General features: G+C 60.2%; 1 protein-coding gene across 1 annotated transcript in view; it reads right to left on the bottom strand.

Moving 5' to 3' along the window:
• Positions 1 to 5,461: 5,461 nt before the first annotated feature.
• The window catches only part of CAPN13 (calpain 13), a 53,102-nt gene continuing 34,244 nt past the window's right edge, over positions 5,462 to 24,319 (bottom strand). The window contains exons 8-21 of the mRNA XM_055121364.1: positions 23,734 to 23,808; positions 22,518 to 22,663; positions 21,021 to 21,163; positions 19,840 to 19,851; positions 17,749 to 17,951; positions 16,963 to 16,999; positions 13,824 to 13,881; positions 13,594 to 13,652; positions 12,854 to 12,922; positions 11,647 to 11,722; positions 10,496 to 10,624; positions 8,545 to 8,600; positions 7,942 to 7,998; positions 5,462 to 5,498 (exon numbers count right to left, since the gene is read on the bottom strand). Coding sequence (XP_054977339.1) covers positions 7,972 to 7,998; positions 8,545 to 8,600; positions 10,496 to 10,624; positions 11,647 to 11,722; positions 12,854 to 12,922; positions 13,594 to 13,652; positions 13,824 to 13,881; positions 16,963 to 16,999; positions 17,749 to 17,951; positions 19,840 to 19,851; positions 21,021 to 21,163; positions 22,518 to 22,663; positions 23,734 to 23,808 — 1,090 coding nt within the window. The 3' untranslated portion in view covers positions 5,462 to 5,498; positions 7,942 to 7,971. The remainder of the gene's footprint in view (positions 5,499 to 7,941; positions 7,999 to 8,544; positions 8,601 to 10,495; positions 10,625 to 11,646; positions 11,723 to 12,853; positions 12,923 to 13,593; positions 13,653 to 13,823; positions 13,882 to 16,962; positions 17,000 to 17,748; positions 17,952 to 19,839; positions 19,852 to 21,020; positions 21,164 to 22,517; positions 22,664 to 23,733; positions 23,809 to 24,319) is intronic.

Consider the following 24,319-nt stretch of genomic DNA (forward strand, 5'->3'; position numbering starts at 1 on the left):
CTGCCTCCCTTCCCCCCTCCCCTGCCTCCCTTCCCCCCTCTCCCCTGCCTCCCTTCCCCCTCTCCCCTGCCTCCCTTCCCCCCTTCCCTGCCTCCCTTCCCCCCTCTCCCCTGCCTCCCTTCCCCCCTCCCCTGCCTCCCTTCCCCCCTCTCCCCTGCCTCCCTTCCCCCCTCTCCCCTGCCTCCCTTCCCCTCTCCCCTGCCTCCCTTCCCCCCTCTCCCCTGCCTCCCTTCCCCCCTCTCCCCTGCTTCCCTCCCCCTTCTCCCCTGCTGGTGCTCTGGGAACCTGTTTGCCGAGGGAGGGAGGGAGGACCTGGGCGGGGCGGGGCGGGGAGGGCAGTCGGGGCAGCGAAGGTGTGGGCATGAGAGCTGGGGTGCAGAGACGTCTCTGCAAGTTTGGCCCAGAGGAACACATAGGTGCTCCGACGCCGGGCCTCGAGAGGGAGGCCAGCGCCTTTGGGCCGGAGGGCCACAGGGCAGAGGGGCACGGGCCCAGCCCCAAGAAGGAAAAGGGACTCCTCGGCCCTCCCCAGCCCCCTGTCCTGCCCGGCCCTGAGCCTCTCTGCGGCCAGTGGCTGTGGGCAAGTGGAGGGACAGCTGGGAGCACCCCTCCCCAACCCTTTCTCCGTAGCACCCCTTTCTCTTCGGACCGAAACACCTCTCGGACCAATCGCGAGTTGGGTTTTTTTAATTTTTATTTTCAATTTTACAGGGTAGCTCACAGTATTTGACTACACGTAATATTCAAACATCAATCCCATCCCCATTACACCTTCCCACCACCATATTTTGGGGGTTTCCATCCCGAACCCCAGTCCCTGCTCCGGAGCAGAACCGAAATAATATAATATTTCCCTCTAAGCTTGGCTGCCTCCTACTTCGAACCCATCCAAGGTGCGGTTCTCTTGGAGTCTGGGTCGGGCGTGTCCTGTGAAGATTCTCGGCTGCGGCCCAGGAAAAGGGTCACTCGTGGGTGAGGCTCGGCCGGAGCGTGTGGAGAGCGGCCGTGAGCGTGGCCGTGGTTGAGTTCTGCCGGGAAGGGTCTCACCCGCCCCTCTCTGGAGCGCCCCGCGTGAAACAGCCTGGCCCGGGGTCCGGTGGCATGGCTGTGGCGAGTGTCATGCTGTGGTCCTTTCCGGGAGAGAAGGACATTCAGTCTGGATGGTGGCTGATGACGACACTTTCTGGCACCAGCCAGGGGCAAGTTGGTTTCTTTTCTTGCCTTAAAAATACGGCCCGGGGCCAAAGCGATAGCACAGCGGGTAGGGCGTTTGCCTTGCACGCGGCCGACCCGGGTTCAATCACCGGCATCCCATATGGTCCTCCAAGCACTGCCAGGAGTGATTCCTGAGTGCAGAGCCAGGAGTAACCCCTGAGCATCGCTGGGTGTGACCCAAAAAGAAAAAAAAAAAAAAAATACGGCCCGATGTCCATAACGGAAACTACAGGTAGAATTCAGGACGTGGAAGCCGACCAGTCACGGTGCTTCTCCGAGCCTCCACCCCTCCGTCCTGCGGGTTCTGGACAAACGCTCACACGCTTAGCCTGGGATGGCCAGGGGCGTTAATCAGCGTTGTGGTCCCGGGAGGAAGCCAGAGTGTCCCCACTGAGCCCCGTGCCGGCCCCAGCTCGCCAGGTCCAAACGCCTGTGGACGTCTGGGGGTGGAAGAACACTGACGTCTCTCCCTCCCCTCGGGGACACATTTATATCCCTTTTCTTATTAAATCAATATCCAATTTTTATTTGATTATAATTATGTATGTACTGTGCACTGCTGAGTGAAGAAATACTTTAGAATCACATTTCCCATCATAACTCTTTGTTCTTACAGACCATAATTACCTCGTCTTTAAAGATTGCTTAGTCCGTGCCATTATCCTAATAATCCTTCCGAAACTCGCCAGTGGAACTTCAAGCACTGTCCCCCGTCCCGCTGTCCCCCCCGCCCCCCCACCCTGATTAATTTCTCATGATTAAGCAATGTGACATAGAGCTGGCTCCTTCCTCCCCAAAGGCCCCTCTCGCCCCTGCTGGAATTCCAGTTCTTGTGTTTCCTGGACCTCCCGGTCCGGGCAGGGTCTGTGGCACCGATCCTGTTTCCTGGCTGCCAGCACTTTCCCCCCAGCTCCCGGCCTTGAGAGCACACGCAAGCTCCTAGCGGGCAACTTTCTCTTTCATACCCAGGGCTGGGGAGACTGCTTGGCCCAGAGTGCTGGAACCAGGGCTTTGCAGGAGGGAGGGAAGGAGGGCGGGAGGGAAGGAGGGAGGGAGATCTGGGTTTAAGGCCCAGCCCTGCAGGGAGCGATCCCGCCTGCCTGTCCCAGCACAGAGCTGGGGTAGCCCCCAGACACCTCTGGGTATGTCCTCCAAACCAAAATTAAAGAAAGAAAGAAAGATCCAGCTTAGGAAGGTCGGACACCTGGGTCTGAATGGCGCCTGGCCGTGATCCAGAGACTCTGAAGCAAACCTCTCGGAAGAGAGCAACACAGAACTACACGCCATAGAGATGCCTCCAGAGTCCAAAGTCACCATGCGGTTAAAAAAAGGGGGGGGGGGCTGGAGCAATAGCACAGCAGGCAGGGCGTTTGCCTTGCATGCAGCCAACCCGGGTTCGATTCCCAGCATCCCATTTGGTCCTCTGAGCACCGCCAGGGGTGATTCCTGAGTGCAGAGTGCTGAGTGACCCCTGTGCATCCCCGGGTGTGACCCAAAAAGAAAAAAAATTAAATTAACCTCAGCTGTATAACTATTTAAAAATTTAGAATTCCTGGAGCATGTGACCAGGACACCTCATTCTTATACAAGGGCTTAATGGCTCCAGGGTGAAATACAAGAATCTTCACATACTTTCCTCTAAGAAAAATTTTTGGAATCATATTTTGTGGATGATTTATAACTTGGTAAGAGTGACGCAGAACCTCCTAGTCCCGCACCAGACTGTCTCCACCGGGTTGGAGGGGGGGGGCGGGTTGAGTTTCCCTCCCCACCCCAAGCGAAGCCCCAGCAGCCGAAAACCTCCAGAGCCCAGCCCCAGCCATGCTCACGGTCACTTTCCACAACTAGGGTGAGCCTCACCTATGAAGGACCCGGCAGAGGAACCCAGGTATGTGGGACCCATGGCTGAGGTCTCCAAGCCTGCTCGGATTGGGACTGGGCCTCCTCCACCCAGATCCCCCATTTTCCAGTAGCTTGGCAGTCACACCCACAAACTGCCCCCGTGCCACGTAATCTCATCAACAGCCAAGATCCAGAGACTATCAAACAAAGCTCTGGAAGACAGCTATGCAGAATCTCGCACAGCAGAGCCTGGCAAGCTACCCGAGGCGTATTCACTATGCCAAAAAGAGTAACAATGATGGGCCTCATTCCCCCGACCCTGAACGCGACAGGAACAAATGGAGACGTTACTGGTGCCCGCTCGAGCAAATGGATGAGCAACGGGACGACAGTGATACAGTGATTTATAACAAGCAATACAAAACAAATTATTTAGGTCCTGCTTTGGGGGCAGAGGTTGGAGATTGGTGTGGAAACATTCGAAATATGGTGGTGGATAGGTGTAATTGTGGTGGGATTGGTGTTTGAATATTAGATGGAGGAAATTATTGTGAACAACTCTATAAAAATAAAATTAAAAAAAAAAAACAAAATGAAAGGTGCCTGATGATCACAGTCTGTCCAGAGAGTGCCCACGAGGGGGCGCTCAGAAGCACAGAGGCAGAAGCAGAGGGCAGCCATGGGGTCAGTGGGGTGGGAGAGATGTCCAGGAGCCCGCCCAAGGCCGAAGGTGGCCAGTCCCTACCATCCATTGCTGTGTCACACGTAGATGACAGTGGCTGGGACAGTCCATTGCAAGCCACTGGAACCTGAATTCCATCTTGGATTCTGCAGGACGGTGTCTGGGAGCCCTCACATAGCCTCCCCCCACCCCCCCACCCCCCACAAGCCCTGCACCATGCACAGGGGTGAGGAGGGGCTATTCTCCCCTGGGGTGGGGGGGAGTCTCTGTGCTCACCCAGGAGTGGAGAAAGAAACTTCAGCTTCGTTGGAGCCAACAAAGGCTTGTGGGACAGTTCCATTGTTTCTGGTCTCAGGTCAACAGATTTTGCAAGGGGTGAGAGCGGATCAATGGCTCAGACAAGAGCTTTTGTAGCAGAAGGTACAGAATACAGGGCCTGGGGTCAGGGGGCTAGGAAGGGGTCCCGCCGATTCTCTGCTCCCCACTCACCCCCCAGGGCGGGAGAACACAGAGGAGTAGCTTGCATCGCAGGAAGAATTGGGTTCCAGACAGTATTGACAAAACTTAGGCGTGAAGCTCGAACAAAGGATGACAAACCACCCGGGAAGATCATTTCTTTCCATCACTGGGGACTTGGATATGAGTCATTCCTCTCTGCTGTGCTAGGTGCTAAGCAGAGGCTGTGCTAGGTGCTAAGTAGAGGGCAGCAGCTGAGAGGCTGCGCTTAGCGTCCAGCAGGGGAGACAGACGGTCAGGCCAGTCACTCGAAGCGGCTGATTGGGTAAACTGCAAGCAGAGGGGCCACTTGCTCAACTTGATGCATGAACTCCGGCAAAAGCCCACAGCTACCATCTTGCTGGAAAGGGACAGATACTGTCTGCGCCCAAGGCCAGGAGAAACAAATGCCTGCCTTCTGCACCTCTATTCAGCAAGGTGCCAGCCAGGACAGTCTGGCCCCAAGATGTAATCTGAGGCATCCAGACTGACTGAAAAAGGCCAAACCTAGCTCCGAATTTGCGAATGGAGAACTCCCTGAGGTGTCAGCCCAAATGTAACAGAACACACAAGTTTGGCACCGTGAAAAAATATAAGATCAATATATGAAAATCGATTTTATTTTTACAAATTAGCAATGAACTGTTTAAAAATGGAAACGAAGGTAACAATTCACAACAGCATCAAAAAGAATACACTATTCGGGCCAGAGAGACAGGGCAGTGGGTGAGGCGCTTGACTTACACGTGGGGGACCCAGGCCTGATCCCTGGCATTCCATATGGTCCCCCAAGCACTGCCGGGAGTGAGGAGTAGCCCCTGAACTTTGCTGGGTGTGGTCCCTGCCCCCCAAAAGAATACAGCAATGGGGCCAGAGGGATGGGCCAGCAGGTAAGAGAGAATACACAGATCTTGCATGTGCTTGACACAGATTTGATATCCGGACCCCGTACAGTCCTCTGAGCATGACCTGAAGTGACCCCTGAGCACAGAGCCGAGAGTATGCCCCAAACATCCAATCCCCTACCAAAGGGTACAATCCTTAGGAAGAAGTACAGCAAAGGAAGTGCAGAACCTCTACACTGAAAACCATAGCTAAGAAGTGAAGGATGATCTGAAAATAACGGCGTGGTAGTTCATGCTCCTGGGTCAAAAGTCCTTGCATAGCGAACTGGAAGGACTTAGTCTCCAAGTTGTGACCGATAACAAAAATCACAGCTACCTTTTTCTTCTGCAGAATTTGTCAAACTGACCTTGAAGTCCATCTGAAAATGCAAGAAACCCAGAATCATCCACGGTCCTGAAAATTAAAATCGAGCTGGGAGATGCACACTTTCTGGTTGTAAAACATACTACGTTCATTGACTGATAAACCGTGTGTGTATATACATGGACCGGAGCGATGGCACAGCGGGTCGGGCGTTTGCCTTTCATGCGGCCGATCTGGGTCCGATTCCTCTGTCCCTCTCGGAGAGCCCAGCAATCTACCAAGAGCATCCCGCCCGCACAGCAGAGCCTGGCAAGCTACCTGTGGCATATTCAATATGCCAAAAACAGTAACAACAAATCTCACAATGGAGACATTACTGGTGCCCGCTCGAGCAAATTGATGAACAACGGGATGACAGTGCTACAGTGCTACAGTGTATACACATGTAAATGCATTCACTCACAGGTATGTATATATAAACGCCCACAATGGGGAAACTATTTAAAAAGATGGAAAAATTGCCATTTGAGGCGACATGAATAGACCTCTAGGGTATCTGCTAACTAGGAGACACAGGAGAAAGACAGATACTCCAGGATCTATCCAATGCTGGACTCTGCAAAAGCAAAACAGAGACGAAGCAATCCTGGTACGTTCAAACAACAGCAACAAAAGGAAGGGGAAACTGACAAAAATGAACAAAGTGAGCGGACTCTTCTTTACCTCCAGGGAAACATACAAATGGCCAAAGGTGCCTGGGAAGATGATCAACATCCCCGACCATCTGGGAAACGCAAGTCCAAGCCACAGAGCTGCCAGCTCACCCCGTGAGAGGTCTCCATCAAGGCCCACCTAGGGGCTGGAGGACAGTGGGTGAGGCACGTGCTTGGCATGTGGTGGGCCCAGGTTAACCCCTTGAAACCTCATATGGTCCTCCAGCCTGCCAGGAGCGATCCCTGAGCACAGAGCCAGGAATAAGTCCGGTGACCCCCAAATAAAACAAAAACCCTTGAGGGCCAGAAATACCCTATCACAGTCACTGTCACTGTCATCCCGTTGCTCATCGATTTGCTCAAGCGGGCCCCAGTAATGTCTCCATTGTGAGACTTGTTGTTACTGTTTTTGGCATATGAAATACGCCACGGGCAGCGTGCCGGGCTCTCCAAGAGGGACGAAAAACACAGTACAGGGGGTTAAGGTGCTTGGTAGGCATGTGGTATGTTTGGTATTTGGTCCCCAGCACTGCATGGGGTCCTGTGAGTCTCCAGGAATGACCGCTGATTGCAAAGCCAGGAGTAAGCCCGGAGTACTGCCCTCACCCCACTCCACGCAGGCGCGCACGCACACACACATACACACACCACACCACAAACACACACACACACACACACACACACACACATACACACACACTTATATTTGAGGCATGTGTAAGGAAGTGAAGGAAAATGAAACTTTGTCCCCTGTTGATGGGTACAGCGTCTACAGAAAGCAGTTTGGAGGTGCCTCAAAAATTAAAAATAGAACTGCCACACGACTCAGCAGTTCCACTTCTGGGCATCTGTCGGGCGGGAATGAAATTGCTGTCTTGAAAAGGTAGCCGTACCCACAATATTTACTGTGACACTATTCACAATAGCTAAGCTAGGGCAGCAAACTGTGCAGTGAAAAGCGGATGAACAATGACAATGAGCCATACCAAACACGCATGCATGCACACACAGACACATGAACAGCATTCAGCCATGGGGAAGGACGTTCTCTGGTATGACCATTTGGATGGGCCTAAAGGGAAATAAGTCAAAAATGAAAAATTAGGAGTGTGAACGCTCTTACAGGGCTTATCTCAAGACCAAGTAAAAGAACAGAACACCAGGACAAGATATACGATAGCTCTGTGCAGAGTGACCTCATGGATGCCGAAGGGGAAGGAGTGGCAGGATGGCCCCGAGGTCCCACGCCCAGGTACTGGGACAGGAGATCCGGATCTGGACACCCAGCACAGTTCCAGTCCTGAGCTGTCTCTCCACGAAAGCTCACAAAACCGTCGGAGCTTTGTGGGGAACTGGATGCCAGCTGGACGTTATGGACGGTAAGGAGTTGGCATTTCCCGCCTATTACCAAGCCACTAGAGGACACCAGGTTTCACTTGTACGTCTCTAAAGATAAATTTCAGAAAACAATTCCAGTTTCCTCCTAACTTTGGTGAACGCTTTTGGGTCTACATAGCTTTGCTGAGGGGAGAAGCCCACCTCTGAGCCTCAGGGCCCCCGCCCCCACCCTTAGCGCCCACGGATGAAGGATTTGTGATCTCGGGGGTGTCACCCTTCTTAGGGAGAGAGTGGCGTTCAGCTCCTGGAGCGCGGGAACCAGCCCAGAGGAGGTGACGAGTCTAGAGCTGCCATCTGGACTTGGGGATCAGCTCCCGTCCTGTCCTTGTTCAGTCTGGGGCTGTGACTCTCCCTGGGGAAGGGGGACCCCTCACCTTCATGTCTTACCTGGATTCCGGGACCCGCTGCTGTCTGTGCTCAGCTGTACATGACCAGGTTCATCCACTGAGGAATAAGCATTCTTATCAAAACCAATCTTAAGAGTTTCACTTCCTACAGAGCAGGACAGAGGGTGCCCCCTGCCCTTGGAAGAGCCATCCACCTTTTACAGCTAACTCTAAACCACGAGGAGGCCTCCGCTTCCTGGCAACCTGGCCTCGGCTGTTCCCTGATTAGCCTGGCAGGGAGAGGGGCAGATGAGGTCGACCAGATGCCCAGGCAGCTCTTTCCACAACTCAAAGGGAGGGAGTTTCCTTCAGGCCGCCCAGCAGGTTTGCTCCAGTCCCCCCTTGGATTTATGGCTCCCATATAATCCTCTGCTTTATTATAAACTCACTGGGAAGAACAGAATCAAATCTGCCTTGCAAGATCCCGAGGCAGCCTTGGACACCGGCCCTGAAGGCAGTCGCTGGGGTCAGGGAGGCAGCAGCGAGGCTGGCCTCTGATGGAAGCTGCTTTCCAATGTCCTCAGGGAGGAAGAGGCTCCCGGGGTCAGGTGAGGACAGGTGGGTTGGGGTTGTGGCTCCTCTCCGGGAAGGGGGCCCATCTCACCTCCATCTCTGTCAGGTACACTCCTTTCCTATCCTTGGAGAGGGTCCGGAAGGCCTCTAGGGTGGAGAAGAGGAGACGAGTCAGAGCAGGCTGGGCCCGGGGAACGGAAAACCCACGGGCCGAGTCCGGGTAGAAGGCTCCCGCCCTCCGGAGTGGACCCACCTCACACTTCCCCATCGGTCAACTGGGGGTGCAGCCCTTCAGACCCACTCTCTGCCCGGAACAGCACTCCTAAGAGTCCAGATACAGACTCAGCCTCACCCACTGCCCAGGGCCAGCGGGCTGGGAATGGAGGCTGGGGAGACTTGACTCTAGGGGACCAAAGAGGACCATCCAGTCTCTGGGACCCACGGGGCTGGCCCTGGAGGGGACTGTGTTCAGTGGAGAAAATCAGGAAGGGAAAGATAGTTACCGCTGGTCTCACTCCCAAGTGGAACCCACACGAACAAAAGAGGGAGCCCCCCAGTGAAATAATGCTTAGGCTCTGGGAACTAGGGTGATTTTGTGGGGGGCAGGAAGGGCTGTAGGAGGGGGTCACTGGGACGGTGTATGGTCCGGGGACCCTGCTGGAGTGTGGCCAAGCCTGCACACAGATGAGTGAAACCATGGCCCGGAAACCCTAAGATTGTCAACGAACGGAAATCAACCAAAAAAGGGTGTGTCCAGCTCCTTGTTCTGTCCCGACCCCCAGCTTCCAGGAGCTTGCATCCCTCTGCACTTGACTGTGGCCATGGGCACACATGTCCCATGTCGTGTTTGACATCGCAGACTTGCAAAGTCAGGGAACCTCCCTTTTCCACCTGAGGCTGTGGTGCGTGCCTCAGTTTCCCCCTTCCCCTCAAGACTCTGTGCTCTCCGCTGTGATTTAGTTGTGGGGCTTGGTGCTAACGGGCTTGCCGAGGGCGCCTCAGGGTAGAGTAGAGCAGAGGCGAGACGGGTATGACCCCACCATCGTGGCATGTCCGTTTTGAGCTTCCTGAGGCTGGGGGTTCCCCTCCAGTTTCGTTGCTGCTGAAAGGAGACCAGACCTCTGATCCTTGGAGTCATTTCCGGCAGCCTGGAGTGAGATTCCCCCACCTGCTCTATCCACGGTCTCTGGGGCAGGGCGCAGCTCATTCGGCAGAGACCCAAATCGTTATTATTCCTGGCTAATGAGTAGGGCCGGGCTGGACCCAGGCCTGAAGGGGCCCCTTTGTAGAGCGGGCAACAGGGGCCAGAGCAGATAAGACCTGTCCCTGCATAGCAGATAAGACCTGCCCCCCTCCCCGCCCCCCTCCACCGCCTGAATAGCGACCTAGTAGGGAGTGTCTGGGTGCAGTCTACAAGCACCAGGGTTCGGCCTTGAGTCTCACCCAGCCCCCCAAGGACTGTCACCTACACTTAGCCCGGGTCATGCCCAACTGCAGCACGGGGCAAGGCAGAGCCGGGAGGGTGATAGGTCAGTAATGCTGAACTTCATGCGATTGGCCCTTCCTGTAAGCCGAGACCCTCTATCAACATCGCAATATACTATTTGCAATAAAGTGAGCGGCACCGGCTGTCTCCCAGAGCGTTTCTCCGCACGCCCGTCACCCTTCGCCCCACGTCTGTCCAACCCAGTGCTCAGTGAGTCTGGGCACATTGGAGGAAACCTGAGCCCCATCAGCCATTGGTTTGAGTTTGTCCAGTGCCGGGGGAGTGAGCTCCAGGGGCTGGAGCGAAGGCCAGAAGCGACCCGCCTGCACGAGCCAGGGGTGGGTCTGGGTCCGAGCAGATGAGCAGAATCAGCCTCCTCCAGGGCGTGCGGGTGGGGGCTCGCGGGGAGAAGGCAGAGAGGGAGGGCTGGGCCCCCTCCCAAAGCGCGACCCCCCACCCACCGCCTCTCGGGGACTCTGAGGGACCCTGATACTGAGACCCTGGGTGCCTCGGCCGACTGTGATGGCTTCCAGAACATTCCCCCGGGGGCACTTACTGGCCATGGCCTCGAGCCGCATCAGGAAGCAGACCAGGCTGGGGAAGGTGACCGTGCCCGCGCTGTCCCCGTAGCGGAGGGCCATGAGGTCCTGCAGCTCACTGTGCATCGAGACGCCTGCGAGGAATTCTGGGCCCCCGACCCGCGTGTGAGCCGCAGGCCGGGTGGGGCCCACGCCCGGGAGTGTCCAGGGGCTCGTTACCTTCCTCTACCGCTGCCTCTTGCTGATGGAGGCCCCCCCCCCCGACAGCGTTTGCCCATCCTGGGGGCCCCTGAGCCTTCCCAGTCTCCAGAACCTCGAGTGGCCTGGGCCTGCCGGGTCCCGACCCGTCTCTGGGGTCCTTGGCAACCTGCCACGTGGGGGTCTCCGGGTGGGGGCTGCCCCCGGGGGGGAAAGCTTGGTCCAGAGCGGCAGGCCAGTGACGAGCCCTGAGGCAACACACAGGGGCCGCTGGGACACGGCCCGTGGCAGAGACCTCTCGCTGCCCAGCAGGCTTCACGGAGGGTGACCGGCGGGGCTGCCAGGGTCACCCCCCGGCCACGCTCCTCCTGACAGCCTTCCTCTCAGGCCCCGCTGCCCTGAGTTCCAATGCTTCTCTTCCTGTTTCCCGCCTTTAGTGTTTCCCCTTCCCCCAGGTTCTCTGACCAGGAGCAACGGCCCTCAGGGGAGACCAGGAAGAGCGGAACCTTCTGGAGCCCTAGCCCGGCTGTCCCGAACCGGAAATGTCTGAACTCACTCCTGCACCCTGCACCTTCCCCCAGCACACACCCCTGCAGCAACCTGCACCAACCTGACCCCCAGCACACACCTCTGTAGAAGCCTCTCCAGCACACACACCCCTGCACCAGCCTGACCCCCAGCACCCCCCACCAGCCTGACCCCCAGCACACACCCTTGTAGAAATCTGCTCCAGCACATATACCCCTGCACCAGCCTGACTCCCGGCACACACCCCTGCACCAGCCTGACTCCCGGCACACACCCCTGCACCAGCCTGACCCTGAGCACACACCCCTGCACCAGCCTGACCTTCGGCACACACCCTTGCACCAACCTGACCTGGCATGCACCCCTGAGCCTTTATTCTTGGGGGCATCACCTCCCCCCACCCCGCTGCCCCCGGTCTTCTGGCCCCAAGGCCCCTCCTTACCGGTAGTCTCTACGGCCTTCCACAAATCTGAGCTCCGGAAGACACCAGAGCTCCTCTGAAAGTTCTGGAAAACGCTCTGAAATGTGAAAGGAAGCAAAGAGCCCGTGAGTCCCAGGGGAGGTGGGGGGAGGCCCGGGAAGCCCCCTCCAGCGGGAGGTGCCCCCACTAGCCCGGGGGCCCTGTGAGCCGGGACAGCCCAGGCCTCTCCGGCCTCCGCCTGGCTTCCCTGACCTCCCCCCGTCCCCGCTCCAAGCCCTGGTGGATCCCGTGATGGTCACCTGGACTCTCTCCCTCTGGGGAACTCTGGGCACATCCTGTGCCTCCCCCAGCCCCACCCCGGCCTCAGTTTGCTCATCCGCAGAGCAGGGCTGAGTACAGGCCCTGCCTCATAGCTTGTCGCAAGCAGTCAGTGAGCTAATGCTGTGAAGTGCTCCGGGAGCACCTGGTGCCAACAGTGCTCCGGCGTGGCCACAGGGAGACCCACACCTCGCCTGGCACCCAAGGGGATCCCCTACCTGTCCCCCACTCGCACCCAGAGCTGGGATCTGAATGTGGGGGAGCCTGGGGGACGGGGGCCTGGTGCAGTTTGTGGGGGAAGCATGGTCCGGGGTGCCAGGCTCACCCTCTCGCCACCCCCCGCAACCCCCCAGCCCTGGCCGAGCCGCAGCTCGACCCCCTACTGGGCTGGGCTGCCCTGGAAGGCCCCGAGGGATGGATTCTCCCCACGAGGAGAGCACTTCCCAGAGAGGCCCCCGCCTAAGGGGGGAGGGCGTGGGTCTCACGGGTCCAGCAGCCCGGCAGGAACGCTCTCTGCTTCCCATATTAGGGGCCAGAGGGACCTGACAAGAACGACCCCCCAGCCAAGCCCCCAGCGGAGCGCCCCCTGCTGGCCTCAGGCTGAGCCGGCACCACGAGGAGGTGGGAGACTTGCAGGGGAGGGAGGGGGAGGGTGCGAGAAGGGCCCCGCACCCAGCTCTGGGTCCCTGGGGCGTGTGTCCCAGACCACCGCCTCTTGCCAGTGGACCCAAGGGTGTGAGGACGAGGGGGAGGGGGAGTGCGGGAGAGGGGAGGAGGCTCTGTGAACTTGGGCCTTAGGAGGCCGACCCGCAGAGATGGGAGAGCAGGGGCGAGGCGGGAAGGGCTCCTCCAACACCCTCTGACTGGTGGGGTGGGGGTGGGGAAGGGAGGTCGGGGGCAATGTCCGTGCCTGGCAGTGGACCAACCGGCTCCACAGTCTGGAGAACTCCTCGGGGTCGAGTCGGCCGTTGACTTTCACCTGGTGGTTAGTTAAGAGTGACCAAGGCAGAGTGGGGTCCCTGCTGGCCACGCTGGGGGCGGGGCTCCGGGCCAGCTGGGGGCGGGGCTTGGGGCCCCTTGGGTTTGCTCACAGGGCAGTGGACAGTGGGGAGGAGAGGAAGCCGGAGGTGGGCATGGCGGGGCCTGTCCCCGGGGAGGGAGAGAGTGCAGAGGGAGGGCGGGAGGAGCAGGCGGCCCTTGGGTCAGCGCCGGCGAGGGCCAGGTGTGTGGACAGCCCGGGGACCGACCGGCAGGTGGCCTTTCTTCTGGGCCCAGGGCGGCTGTGGTTTCGGGAGAACCAGGAGGGAGGAACCGGTCTCTGAAGAAGGGGGGAGGCTGGGGGAGGCTGGGGAGGGTGATGGCAGGGGGCCTCCCCCTCCTGAGCCGGGCAGCCCCACCTCTGCCCGGCTCTGCCCTCCCTCCAAGATTCTGGCAGCGGAGGCGGCCTCCAGGGGGCGCTACTGTGCTCCTGCCTGGGCGCTCCGAGTTAGTGCCCAACCCCCAGCACCCCGCTCCGGGGGGCGCAGGACCAGGGAGAGGAAATACCGTGGGTGACAGAGGGCTCCCTGACAGCGGCCCGAGCCCCCGGGGCTGTCGGCCTCAGGGTGTCAGCTGCGGGCAGTGGCAGGGACGGGACACGGGAAAGGATACGTCCATCAGGGCCACGATGCCCCGGCACTGGTCCAGCGAGAACAGGTCCCCCGAGAGCCCTGGGGAGACACGGCGGAGACGCTGGGGGCAGCGGGTCGAGGCCTGGGGGGCCGAGATGCTGGGGGCAGCGGGCAGAGGCCTGGGGGGCCGAGACGCTGGGGGCAGCGGGCGGGGGCTGAGGTCTGGGGCGTGGGACTGAGGTGCGGGGCTGGCCCGGGGTCCGAGCTCACCTCTCAGGAGCTCGTGGTTGAGAAGATTCTGCAGTTCTGTGGGGTCCATGTCCAGTCCCTGCCCAGAAGAGAGAGAGAGAGAGAGAGAGAGAGAGAGAGAGAGAGAGAGAGAGAGAGAGAGAGAGAGAGAGAGAGAGAGAGAGAGAGAGAGGCCTCAGTGTCCAGTGCCCGGCCGCCCCTGACTCCCAGTCCCGAGCAGCTGCCACCCCATGTGTCATCTTGTCTGGGCTGAATGTTGGGCCCCGGGGACTGCATGTACCCTCCTCGGGGGCCACAGTGCGAGAGGAGGTGAGGGTCATGGTGGGGGGGTGGGGGACATGGCGGGGGTGGGGGGGACACGGAGGGGGTGGGGGGACATGGAGGGGGTGGGGGGACATGGAGAGGGTGGGGGGACATGGAGGGGTGCAGGGGACAGGGGACGCAGGGGATAGGGGGTGGTGCAGGGATGCGGTGGTGCGGGGAGGTGCTTCTCTGGCTGCACCTCAGGTCCTGCTGAGGACAGCCTGTCGGGGACACGGGGTGGCTGGGGTCACGCCCTCATGAGAGGCCATGGGCGCAAGCTCGTATGCGTGCAGCTGCCCCTCCGGCCAGTCTGGGGGGGAGGCTGGGCCCTCACGACAGCCCCCGGCTGGGAGGGACAGCGGGGGGACTGGGAAGAAGGCACTTCCCGGGGGTCCAACACCCGGGGGACGAGGAGCTCGGGTGCGCTGGCTTCCCCCGCTGACCCAGGCCCCCGCGCGGCTGTGTTGCTTTGCCAGACCTGAACACGAAGCCCGGAGGAGGAGCAGATGCCGGGGCGCAGGCTCGAACCCCTGACGTCTCACATGCCCTGAGCTCTGCTATCTGGACCCAGCAGCTGAGTGTCACCCGGCCAGCCCCACCCCAGAGCCCAGTGCCCGAATAAGAGGGCGCCAGAGCACAGAACTCAGCCGGTGACCAAGAGTGAGCGAGAGCACCCCACCTGACGGGAGCACTAGGGGAGCACCCCATCTGATGGGAGCACCAGGGGAGCACCCCCACATGATGGGAGCATCAGGGGAGCACCCTATCTGATGGGAGTGCCAAGGGAGCACCCTATGACGACAGCACCAGGGGAGCACCCATCTGATAGGAGTATCAGGTGAGCACCCATCTGATGGGAGCGCCAGGGGAGCACCCCATCTGAAGGGAGCACTGGGGAGCACCCTGACTGATGGGAGCGCTAGGGGAGCACCCCGTCTGAAGGGAGCATGAGGAGCACCCCATCTGGTGGGAGCACCAGAGGAGCACCCCAGCCAGGCACGTGCAGCCCCCACCATTACCACCTCAGCAGTGACGAGTGGAGAGGAAGGATACCCGGACCCACAGTGCCAGCAAACCAACAAACGAAGCTGAGCCCCACCAGGCCTGTGAGCTGAGGAGAGTGAGGACAGCGGGCCGACCCTTCCTCCAGGCTCCTTGGCCTGCAAGAGGCAGGACCCTCCCCCGAAGACCCGACCCCCAGGACAGTCTGCGGCAAGGTGCCGTAGGGGCTGCGCGGGGCGCCGGCCGGGGGGGCGGGGGCAGGGGTCCTGGCTGAGGGCCGCGTCTCAGCCACTCTCCGTGGCATCCGGGGGGCCCAGGTCCTCCTCCCTCGGACCCCTCCAAGGCTGTCCATGCTAGCGGCCACCTCAGGGGCACCTGCAGTGGCGGTTCGGGAACGTCCTACATAGGGGCCACATGACTCCCTCTTCAGGCGCCCACCCGGGGCCTTTGCGCCATGGGGACTCGTGCCACCTGCAGGGTGGGGGCGGGGGAGCCCCATCTCAGGCCTCCCTACGGCCGCTGACCCCTCTCTGCAGCAGCCCTGCCCGGGCCCCTGATCCGTCTGATCCCGGACACGGTGATGCGGGACCGTGTCTCTGCGGGGGGCTGGGGACCAGACAGGCCTCCGGGGTCCCCTCGTCCTCACGGGCCGGGGCGTGTCATCTCGGCAGCCCTCGCTCTGCACAGGGCAAGCGCCCCTGGGGGTGTGCCCGGGGCTGGTGTGGATGGAAGGGGGTCCCCGCAGAGTGCTCCCTGCCGACCCCCTCCCGACATCCTCCCCTCACTCCTCACTCGTTTATTTGCTTTCATTCCTGCACAGCTGCCTGAGTCACCCGCCCCCGGGCTGCTCGGGGACTCTGGCTCCCTTCCCGTCCTTGGCCAGCCGAGCGCGACCGTCCCTCGCCCGTCCCCAGTCCCCGCACCACGGCTATTAGCAGCGAGAGGCCCGCCGCGCGCGGCCCTTGGCTGCCGTCTGTACCCTGACAAGTCAAGGAGTTCTTCCTAACGGTTCATCAAGCCATTAAAAGATCCCTCGCGCGCCCGGGGGGCTCGGCAGGGACGCCCACGGCGCGCTCGGAAGGCGGCCAGCTCCCGGGGCACGCCGCCAAGGCAGGAGCGGGAGAGGAAGGAAGGATTCCAAGGAGCACTGACTAATGGCTCGCTCCCCACTTGGTGCTCACCAGGCGCCCTGCCCACCCTGCCCACCGTCAGCGGCTCCCACCCCATTGGCACGCCGCCCCAAATTGTCACCCGCAATCGGCCGCCGTTTGGTAAGCAGATCTGCTGAGAGGCCGAAGGGGGATCCCTGGACCCCTTTCCTTCCTGCTCTGCCGAGGGGGCCTGCAGGTGACCCACCGCAGCTCCAGGGGGTGGAGCACTGCTCGGGACACACCTGCGGGGAGTATTTGTAGAATATGCGGAGCAGGGGGTCTTCTCCTGGGAGACTGGCCTGGTCAGAGAGGAGAGAGGCAGCGTCACAACTTTGGGGTGGCCCCGTGCCAATGGGACATCCTTTAGCCCCGGGAGGGGGGGACCACCCTAAGCCCAGGCAGTCATGGGGTCCAGCCCTGCTTCCCGATGGGCAGATTCAGATGCTTCTCATGGTCTGTCCGGGCCTGTTGGCCTGAAATACCGGACCCATGAGTGACACTGGAAGATCCAAATGGCGCTGGCCAGATATTCCCAAATGGCCAAAGTCTCCCCGGCCCTGCTTAAAGGGAACGAGAGAGTCGGGGAAGGATTACGGTTGGGGACGGCCTGGTCTCCCCCCCACCCCCCCAAGACCTGCCCCTGGGAATCCCAGCATCTAGGGTGTCCAAAGGAAACTCGTCACAAACACTTGTCGGGCACTTACCTTCACGGGTTTGAGGTTGAAATTGGTGTCCGAGCTCCTAGAACATTGGGGACACAGTATGATGGGGTGGCCAGGTCACCGGGCAAAGGAAACGGGCTTACAAACGTTCGGGTGGGCGAGCCCTCGGCAGAGCCACACCGCTCACGACGCCCTTTAGCTGAGGGTCCTGCTCACAGCCGGAGCCACTCTCTCTGCCAGGCCACGGCCGAGCCTCGTCTCACGTTCCCGCTCTGCTCTGGGCACGGGGGCCGCATCTCTACCCATGCCCACGTAGAGACAGAGCGCCGTGACCATGGGACTCATCCAGGAGGGGCGAGGTGCCCAGTAGGCTGTGTACACGACCCCAATCTGGACCCCGATGGCACTGACTCTACTCTCGGTGTCTCCCTGGTGTCCCCCACACCTGGCCACATAGCGGCAGTGCCACACGCCGTAAACCACCTCTCTGCACCTGCGGCTACCATCCCTCACTCCTTCCCGCCACTGCGCAGGCGTCTGCCTGCCCCTTAGGACCGGTTCCGTTTTCCACCCGGGAAAGGGCCTTGCCTCAAGTGCCCTCCTATCCCCGCTGCCCTCCTGTAGACCTTGTGTTTGCACCTAGCAGTGCCGGCTCCCGGCAGGGGCCCGGTGACTCGCCTACGAGTACACAGAAGCTGTGTACTCCCCTTGCGGTGAGTTTCTCCAAGGTGGGCTCTGGGCCGGGCCCCTCATTGGCCCAGAACCACGCCGTGGGCGCTGCAGGGATTGTGAACAGACCAGAACCTTTCAGATGCCAGGAGTCCGTACCCGTAGCTCACTGGCATCTTCAGGAAGATCCGGATCAGGAACTCCACCGACTCCTTGCGTGCCGAGGCCGCCACCACGTAGGTGCCGGGGCTGAGGTGGAAGCACTTGGTGAGGTTGCACTTGGTTTTGGAGACGATGCCCTTGATGATGTTTCGGTACGGGGAGAAGAAGGTCCGCGGGAGCTTCTCCCGGAAGTGCTGGAACTGGGGGAAGATGGTCATGGTGAGGAAACGCTCCCGCCCCCTGCACCCCGCAGGACCAGTCTCCCTTCTCTGCACCCCCAGAGCGGACGCAGCCCCTCCAGGGAAGACAGTGCTCCCCAAACTCTCCAGAAAGCAGCTGCATTTGGGTGATCACGGGCCAGAGGTACCAAAGGGTCGAGGGACACAAGGATGGAGCTGAGCAGGGCTCCTGTGCCCAGCCCCCGCGTGACCCCCCGCCACTATTTCATCTTTCCAGCGGCGCCCCGAATTGCATCCTCATTGGAGAATAATAGGTCCTGATCATTTTCCTTTTATTTCAATATTTTCCTAGAGATAAAACAATAAATATAATGCAGTTCCCATTACCAGATGTCACATACATATTACATAACACCAAGCCCTGACTAAATAAATTTCCCCCAATACCGCCAAGCCTGGGGGTTCCATTTAGAATGGTTACACAGTGTGAAATGATTATTTGTGCTCTCGGCCCTGGGGGAAACAGGGAGACGGGAGAGTTTCTTTTTCTTTCTTTTCTTTTTTTTTTAGAGAGAGAATGGGGACAGGGTGGGCGGGGCTGAGGCCTTCCTGGCCCAAGAGCAGCAGGGGGGCTGGGTGGGACCCGGAATGCAGAACCTCCGGGACTGCCAGCGACCGTCCCTCTTGGGGCTCGGAGCCTGCCTTGCTGGGGTCCTTCTGGCCAAAGCAACGCTGAGATCAGTTTAGCTGCAGAGCGAACACCATGCTGTGACTCTGGCGGTGAGTGTGTGTGTGCACGTGTGTGCATTTGTGTGCGTGTGTGCGCGTGTGATGTGGAGAGCAGGCTGTGTGCACAGGTCTCTGGGCCTAGGTCACCTCCGCCCGGAAGACAAGGCTTTCTCTCCCTCTCCTGCCTCCTCCCTCTGCCCCCTGTTGCGTGGTCTCAGCCCCGTGTGGGCTTCTGAGGAGAGCTGCTCCCCGCAGCTGGCAGGGGCATGTGAGGGAAGGATGGCGGGTCCTGGTCCGGAGCTTGGAGGAGGGGCTGCTAAAGCCCACGCTGGGCCTCGTCCCCCAGACCCGGGGCTCTCCTCCTGCCTCTGCCTCACCCCCTCTCCAGCCCTGTGCGCTCGCCCCTGAGTTCTCCTGAAGTTCTCCTAGGAGTTTTGCTTCCTTGACGGGGGCCCCCCGAGGACCAGAGAGAAGTGGGGTCCTCTGCCCTGGGCTGCTGCTTGAAGTCAGCTTGGAGTCCGCCTCCTGCCTTCAGACGGCCCCTCTGCCCTCGGTCTGGCTCTCGGGCAGCCCTGCGCGGCCTGCAGGAACAGGCGGGGACCTGCCAGCCCGCAGTGGCCCCCAGAAGCTGTGGGCACAGCCGCACCCCCTGCTGTCCTGTCCTGCAAGCCCAGATACTGCACCCCGTCGGCAGGTGGGTGCGGTAAGGCCCACAGCCATGGACGGGTGAGGGCGCCCGTGGTCACGGTCCTCAGCCCCCGGCCAGCCGAGCCCTTCGCTCTCGTGGGGGGAGCCGCGGTTTGGCCCGTGGAAGGGAAGGACTTGAGGCTGAGGCTGCCCTACGCTCCTTCTACCCTGGGGGCTGACTCGGGCCTGGCAGTGAGGTCCCCCGGAAGGACCCCACCAGCCCCGGCCCTCTTCTCCAGCCAGAGGAAGCGGCGGTGGCACTGCACCAGGACCCGGGGCCTGAGGATGCTGGAAGGCCAGAGCAGAGAGCGGCTGGGTCCAGCCTCTGCAGCGGGGCAGTGGGGCCGGGCCCGAGTGGCCGCCTGTCTGAGGCCCCCGCCTGACCGCACGGGGCCACTCTGAAGTGCAGCCACAGGAGAGTGAGAGCTGGGGACCACCAGAGGCCTGGGCAGAGCCTGGCACGATGCAGCCAGAAGGATCCGGAAGGACGTACCTGGGGGTCCACCTGCAGGGAGAGCGGAAAGGGCGGGTCAGAAACTCAGGAGGCCCCGGAAGGCTCAGCACCCTGCTCCCTTCCCGCTGGGCCTTCTGCTGCCTCTGCACACAGCAGGCGGACAGGACCACTTCAGAACTGGAGAGAGAGCACAGCGGCCCCCCACCCCGAGACACACACACATGTTGCACACATGCACAAACACGTGCACACACATGCACACACACCTGTGTGTACACACACGCACACACATACACATGCACACCTGTGTGTACACATATGCACACACATGCATACCCTGTGTGCACACATGCACACCTGTATGTACACATATGCACACACATGCACACACACATGCACAAACATACACACGCACATGCACACACATGCACAGACACATGCACACACACACGCGGGCCCTGGATTATGTGTAAATCTTCTACACATAAATTATAGGTAAATCCCATCATTGGCACGTGATGCACATGTAACACATGTACATGTAAGCAGTGGGGTTTACATGCTACCTCTGGTCAAAACACGAAGGCCAAGTGGTCTGGCTTTATTCCCGGGATAGCTTTAGCTTTATTTATTTATTTGTTTATTTTTTCTTTTTTGGGTCACACCGGCGATGCACAGGGGTCACTCCTGGCTTTGCACTCAGGAATTACTCCTGGCGGTGCTCAGGGGACCATATGGGATGCTGGGAATCGAACCCGGGTCAGCCTTGTGCAAGGCAAACGCCCTACCTGCTGTGCTATCGCTCCAGCCCCAATGGCTTTATCTTTAAACGAGACCTACGAGTCCGACCAGGACAGCCCACGTCTTCCGGCTGGGCAGCGCCCAGGGCCCTGGAGACCCTGAAGCTGTTTCAACTCTGCCCCCGGTTATGCGGGTCCGGAAGGTCTGGGTCAGGCTCCCCGACGCGGCTGCTTCCGGGGCAGCGCACAGCCTGCAGTCTCATGGGAAACGCTGGCCGGTGACGGGGGCACTGGGGGGGCCGCCCTCGGGCAAGCTGGATCCCCCCCTAGTCGCCCTGTCTCAGGGGCCCCCAGCTCACAGCCTTAGACTCTGCTGCTCCTTGGCGTTTGCTCAGCGGCTGTGGCCCCTCACCCGCGCTCACTCTGGGGCCCACGTCCCCCCCGGAGGGGACGCGCGGAGAGCACGGCGCTCGCTCTTACCTTGAAGACTTCGAAGCTCAGCGGGAACTTGTCGTTCTCTGTGTTTACGTACTGGGGCATGATGGTGAAGGACACGACAGTGTTGTCCCCCCGTGTGCTGTCCGACACAGAGAAAAGGAACTGGGTGTCCCTCCAGAGGCCATCTGCAGGGGAGAGAGCTGTCACTGGGTGCCCGGGGCTGCGTGAGGAATCCCACCTTCACACACCGAGGCCTGCATCCCAGGCCCCAAGGGGCACCGGGGGTCACCAGGGGCTCTTGGCTAGAGCAGTGGCACCGTGGGCTGACCCGGGTTTAATCCCCAGCGCCTGTAGGCCCCCCTGAGCCCACCAGGACTGATCTCTGGAGCCATGAGTAAGCCCTCGGCACAGCTAGGTGAAGCCCCCAAAGAAACAAGAAGCAACAGCTTTTTGGGGTGAGGCTCCATCTCCTCCTCCTGCGTGGCGAAACCGTTTCTAGGATGCAAAGCTGACGGTTCTCTTCTTACCACCTGGCGACTGAAGGGGCCCCGAGTGCTCATGCAAAGGCACTCAGCCCGGAGCCTGGCTAAGGGGCTGTCACCGGCGTCCCTGGAGCTGAGGGTAAATGTGCAGACGGAGCTCAGAGTTCCTCAAACCCGAGTGCTCATGAGGCTGGCCCCGGGGATAGTGTTGGAGGGTGAAGATGAATCAAGTAAGAGCAGGTAGAAGCACGTACAGCACACACACACGGCCACAGTCACGGTCACGGGCTTCCCAAGGATGAACGTGACGTGACATGGGGCCAAGGGCAGAGCAGCACCTCCCAAGGAAGTCCTGAAAACAGCCCCAAGGGGCCATCTAGGGAAGAGGGTCTGGGGCCCCCAGCAGGAGGAGACTCAGTCACTTCGGGGCTCCTTAGCCGGGCCACAGCCTGCTGCGCGTGAGACCCTCTGATGGGAGAGGCTTGGAGGAGAAAAGGGAGTCCTGGGGCCTAGGGTCATCCACACTGCCCACTGCCCCACAGGACATGTCTGGAAGAGGGAAGGCACTCACATGTGTACATATGTGCATGCACACGCACTCGTATAGACTCATGCACACGTACTAATACCCTCCCCCAGACACTTCAACTGCACACACGCTTACACACACGTGCAGGCTCATGCGCACACACATACTCACAGACCACTTTGCATGCACGCGTACACACAAGCACACACTCACACACACATGCTCATATGCTAACACCCATGCACATATATTCACACACATGCGCAGACTCACACATACACACCCCGTATACCCAATCCTGCGCAACCAAACGTACATCTCTATTTTCACCCACATGCATACATGTACATGCACATACAAAACCCAGCCAGGCGTCCACACACAGACTCCCACACAGGCACCCACATGCCCTCCCGTCCTCCCGCAGCCACACACATACATGCATGTAGACACCCACATGCATGCACCCGTTCATGTGCAAGTGTCACCTCAGCGGACAGGACAGGGCCAGGTGTCACCACACCCTACCTGCCGGGCTTCCCGGCGTCACGCAGCCCTTGAACATCATCTGGGACCACCTCGTGCAGACCAGGTTGCCGTCTTCCACGCTGATGGGGACCTTGTTACAGATGTACAGGCAGGAGAAGTTCTCCTGGAAATCTCGAACCGACATCCTGATGGAGACAGAGACGCGTCGCCAGCGGCCCCAGCCTTGTCCCCGGGCCGGAGCTGTCCTTGCCTCCGCCGGCACCCAGCTACCCCGTCCGTCAAGTCGCTCCATCCTGCCTAAGGCCAGAGCCTCCGTGACGCCTTCTCCCTGGGCATCCCGAGCAGGGAGAACCGGGGTGGCGTGAATGTCCGGTTCAGCCAGTCCCCCTGGCGGGGCCAGGCGCTGTGCTCCGGACCCGCCTCTTCCCCAGCTGCTGGGTCTGAGTCCTGGTTGGGGTCTGCGTCAGAGCACAGTGGCTTCAACGCCCGAGCCCCTGCCCCCGTGCCAGGACGAAGTTACAGATACTAGAAATATTTTCCTTCTCTCTTACACTCATCCCTCGGGTCCTCGATCTCGTCTGCCCAGTCTCCCTGGCACACAGACTGTGTTTCATTTAAAGGCGTCACACAGAGATGCCCCCAGAGCTGTCTGTCTGTCTGTCTGTCCCTTCCAACACCGCCTAAGACCTAGGATGGCGTTGGGACATCTACTTTTTCTTTTTTTTTGCTTTTTGGGTCACACCCAGCGATGCTCAGGGGTTACTCCTGGCTCTTCACTCAGGAATTACTCCTGGCGGTGCTCAGGGGACCCTATGGGATGCTGGGAATCGAACCCAGGTCGGCCGCGTGCAAGGCAAACGCCCTCCCCGCTGTGCTATTGCTCCGGCCCGGGACATCTACTTTTAGTGACTCCTTGTCCCCAGAACTCGCAAGTTGGCACCAAGCCTGGAGTTAAGACGTGGGGAGCCCGAGGTGGCCCCTCAGTGGGTGGCACCGAAGCCACAGGCCTGGTGCCCCCGCCCCGGAGTTTCCGAGAAGCCGTTGCTGCAGAGTTTCCGCCCGGCACCCCTTTCACCAAGGCCATTTCCCAGCAACTCGGCGCTTCAGAGCTGAAACCCTTTCCCCGCAGCCAGGGCACCCTCCAGCTTAGGTGCTCGGTGAGGAAAACAGATCCCTCTACACGGGGGTCTGCCCAGCACAGACACCCCCTGGGCCTGGGGGCGGGCAGGGGCTGTGCCCATGCGGATTGAGATACCAAAACTCGCCGTCTTCCTTGTCCTGGTACAGCTGGTCTTTCCTCGGGTCTCGGCTCTCCTGCCACTCCACAGACCTGAGCAGAGAGAGGCAGGACGGGGTGAGAGCTCGGGTCCTGAGGTGTGGGTGGGGCGCCCCGGGCAGCCCAGCCGGGGTGGTGTGACCCAAGATGCTCTAAGCTGGCGCTCCCGCACTCTCCCTAAACTCTTTATGCAGATGCTCTCCCCCTCCCCGCCCAGCCCCCACCAGAGCCCAGGGCCAGCCCACCCTGGCCTGCCCCTCCCCGCCTCCTCCCACTTGGCCATCCCTGACTCGGTGGTCTGCTCCCGGTGCCCCTGTCCAAGCCCGGCCCTGACTTCCGCACCCTCCCCCTGCCCGCCCACCTTCCATCCCTCCTGCATGCAGTTAAATCAAGAGCCACGGGGAAGTAGGGGGTCTCCGTGAAAGTAGGGGGTCTCCATGTGCTCTCCTGGCCAAACTCTGGAAACCACCCTCGGGGTCGGCCTGGTCTCCAAGCCCAAGCCTGCTCCGCAGACGCCCCCCCCCCCCCCCCGCAACAAATAAGACTCTGGTTTCCTTGGCGATGC

This window comes from Sorex araneus, chromosome X, assembly GCF_027595985.1.
Source record: "Sorex araneus isolate mSorAra2 chromosome X, mSorAra2.pri, whole genome shotgun sequence".
In the NCBI taxonomy this organism is placed as follows: Eukaryota; Metazoa; Chordata; class Mammalia; order Eulipotyphla; family Soricidae; genus Sorex; species Sorex araneus.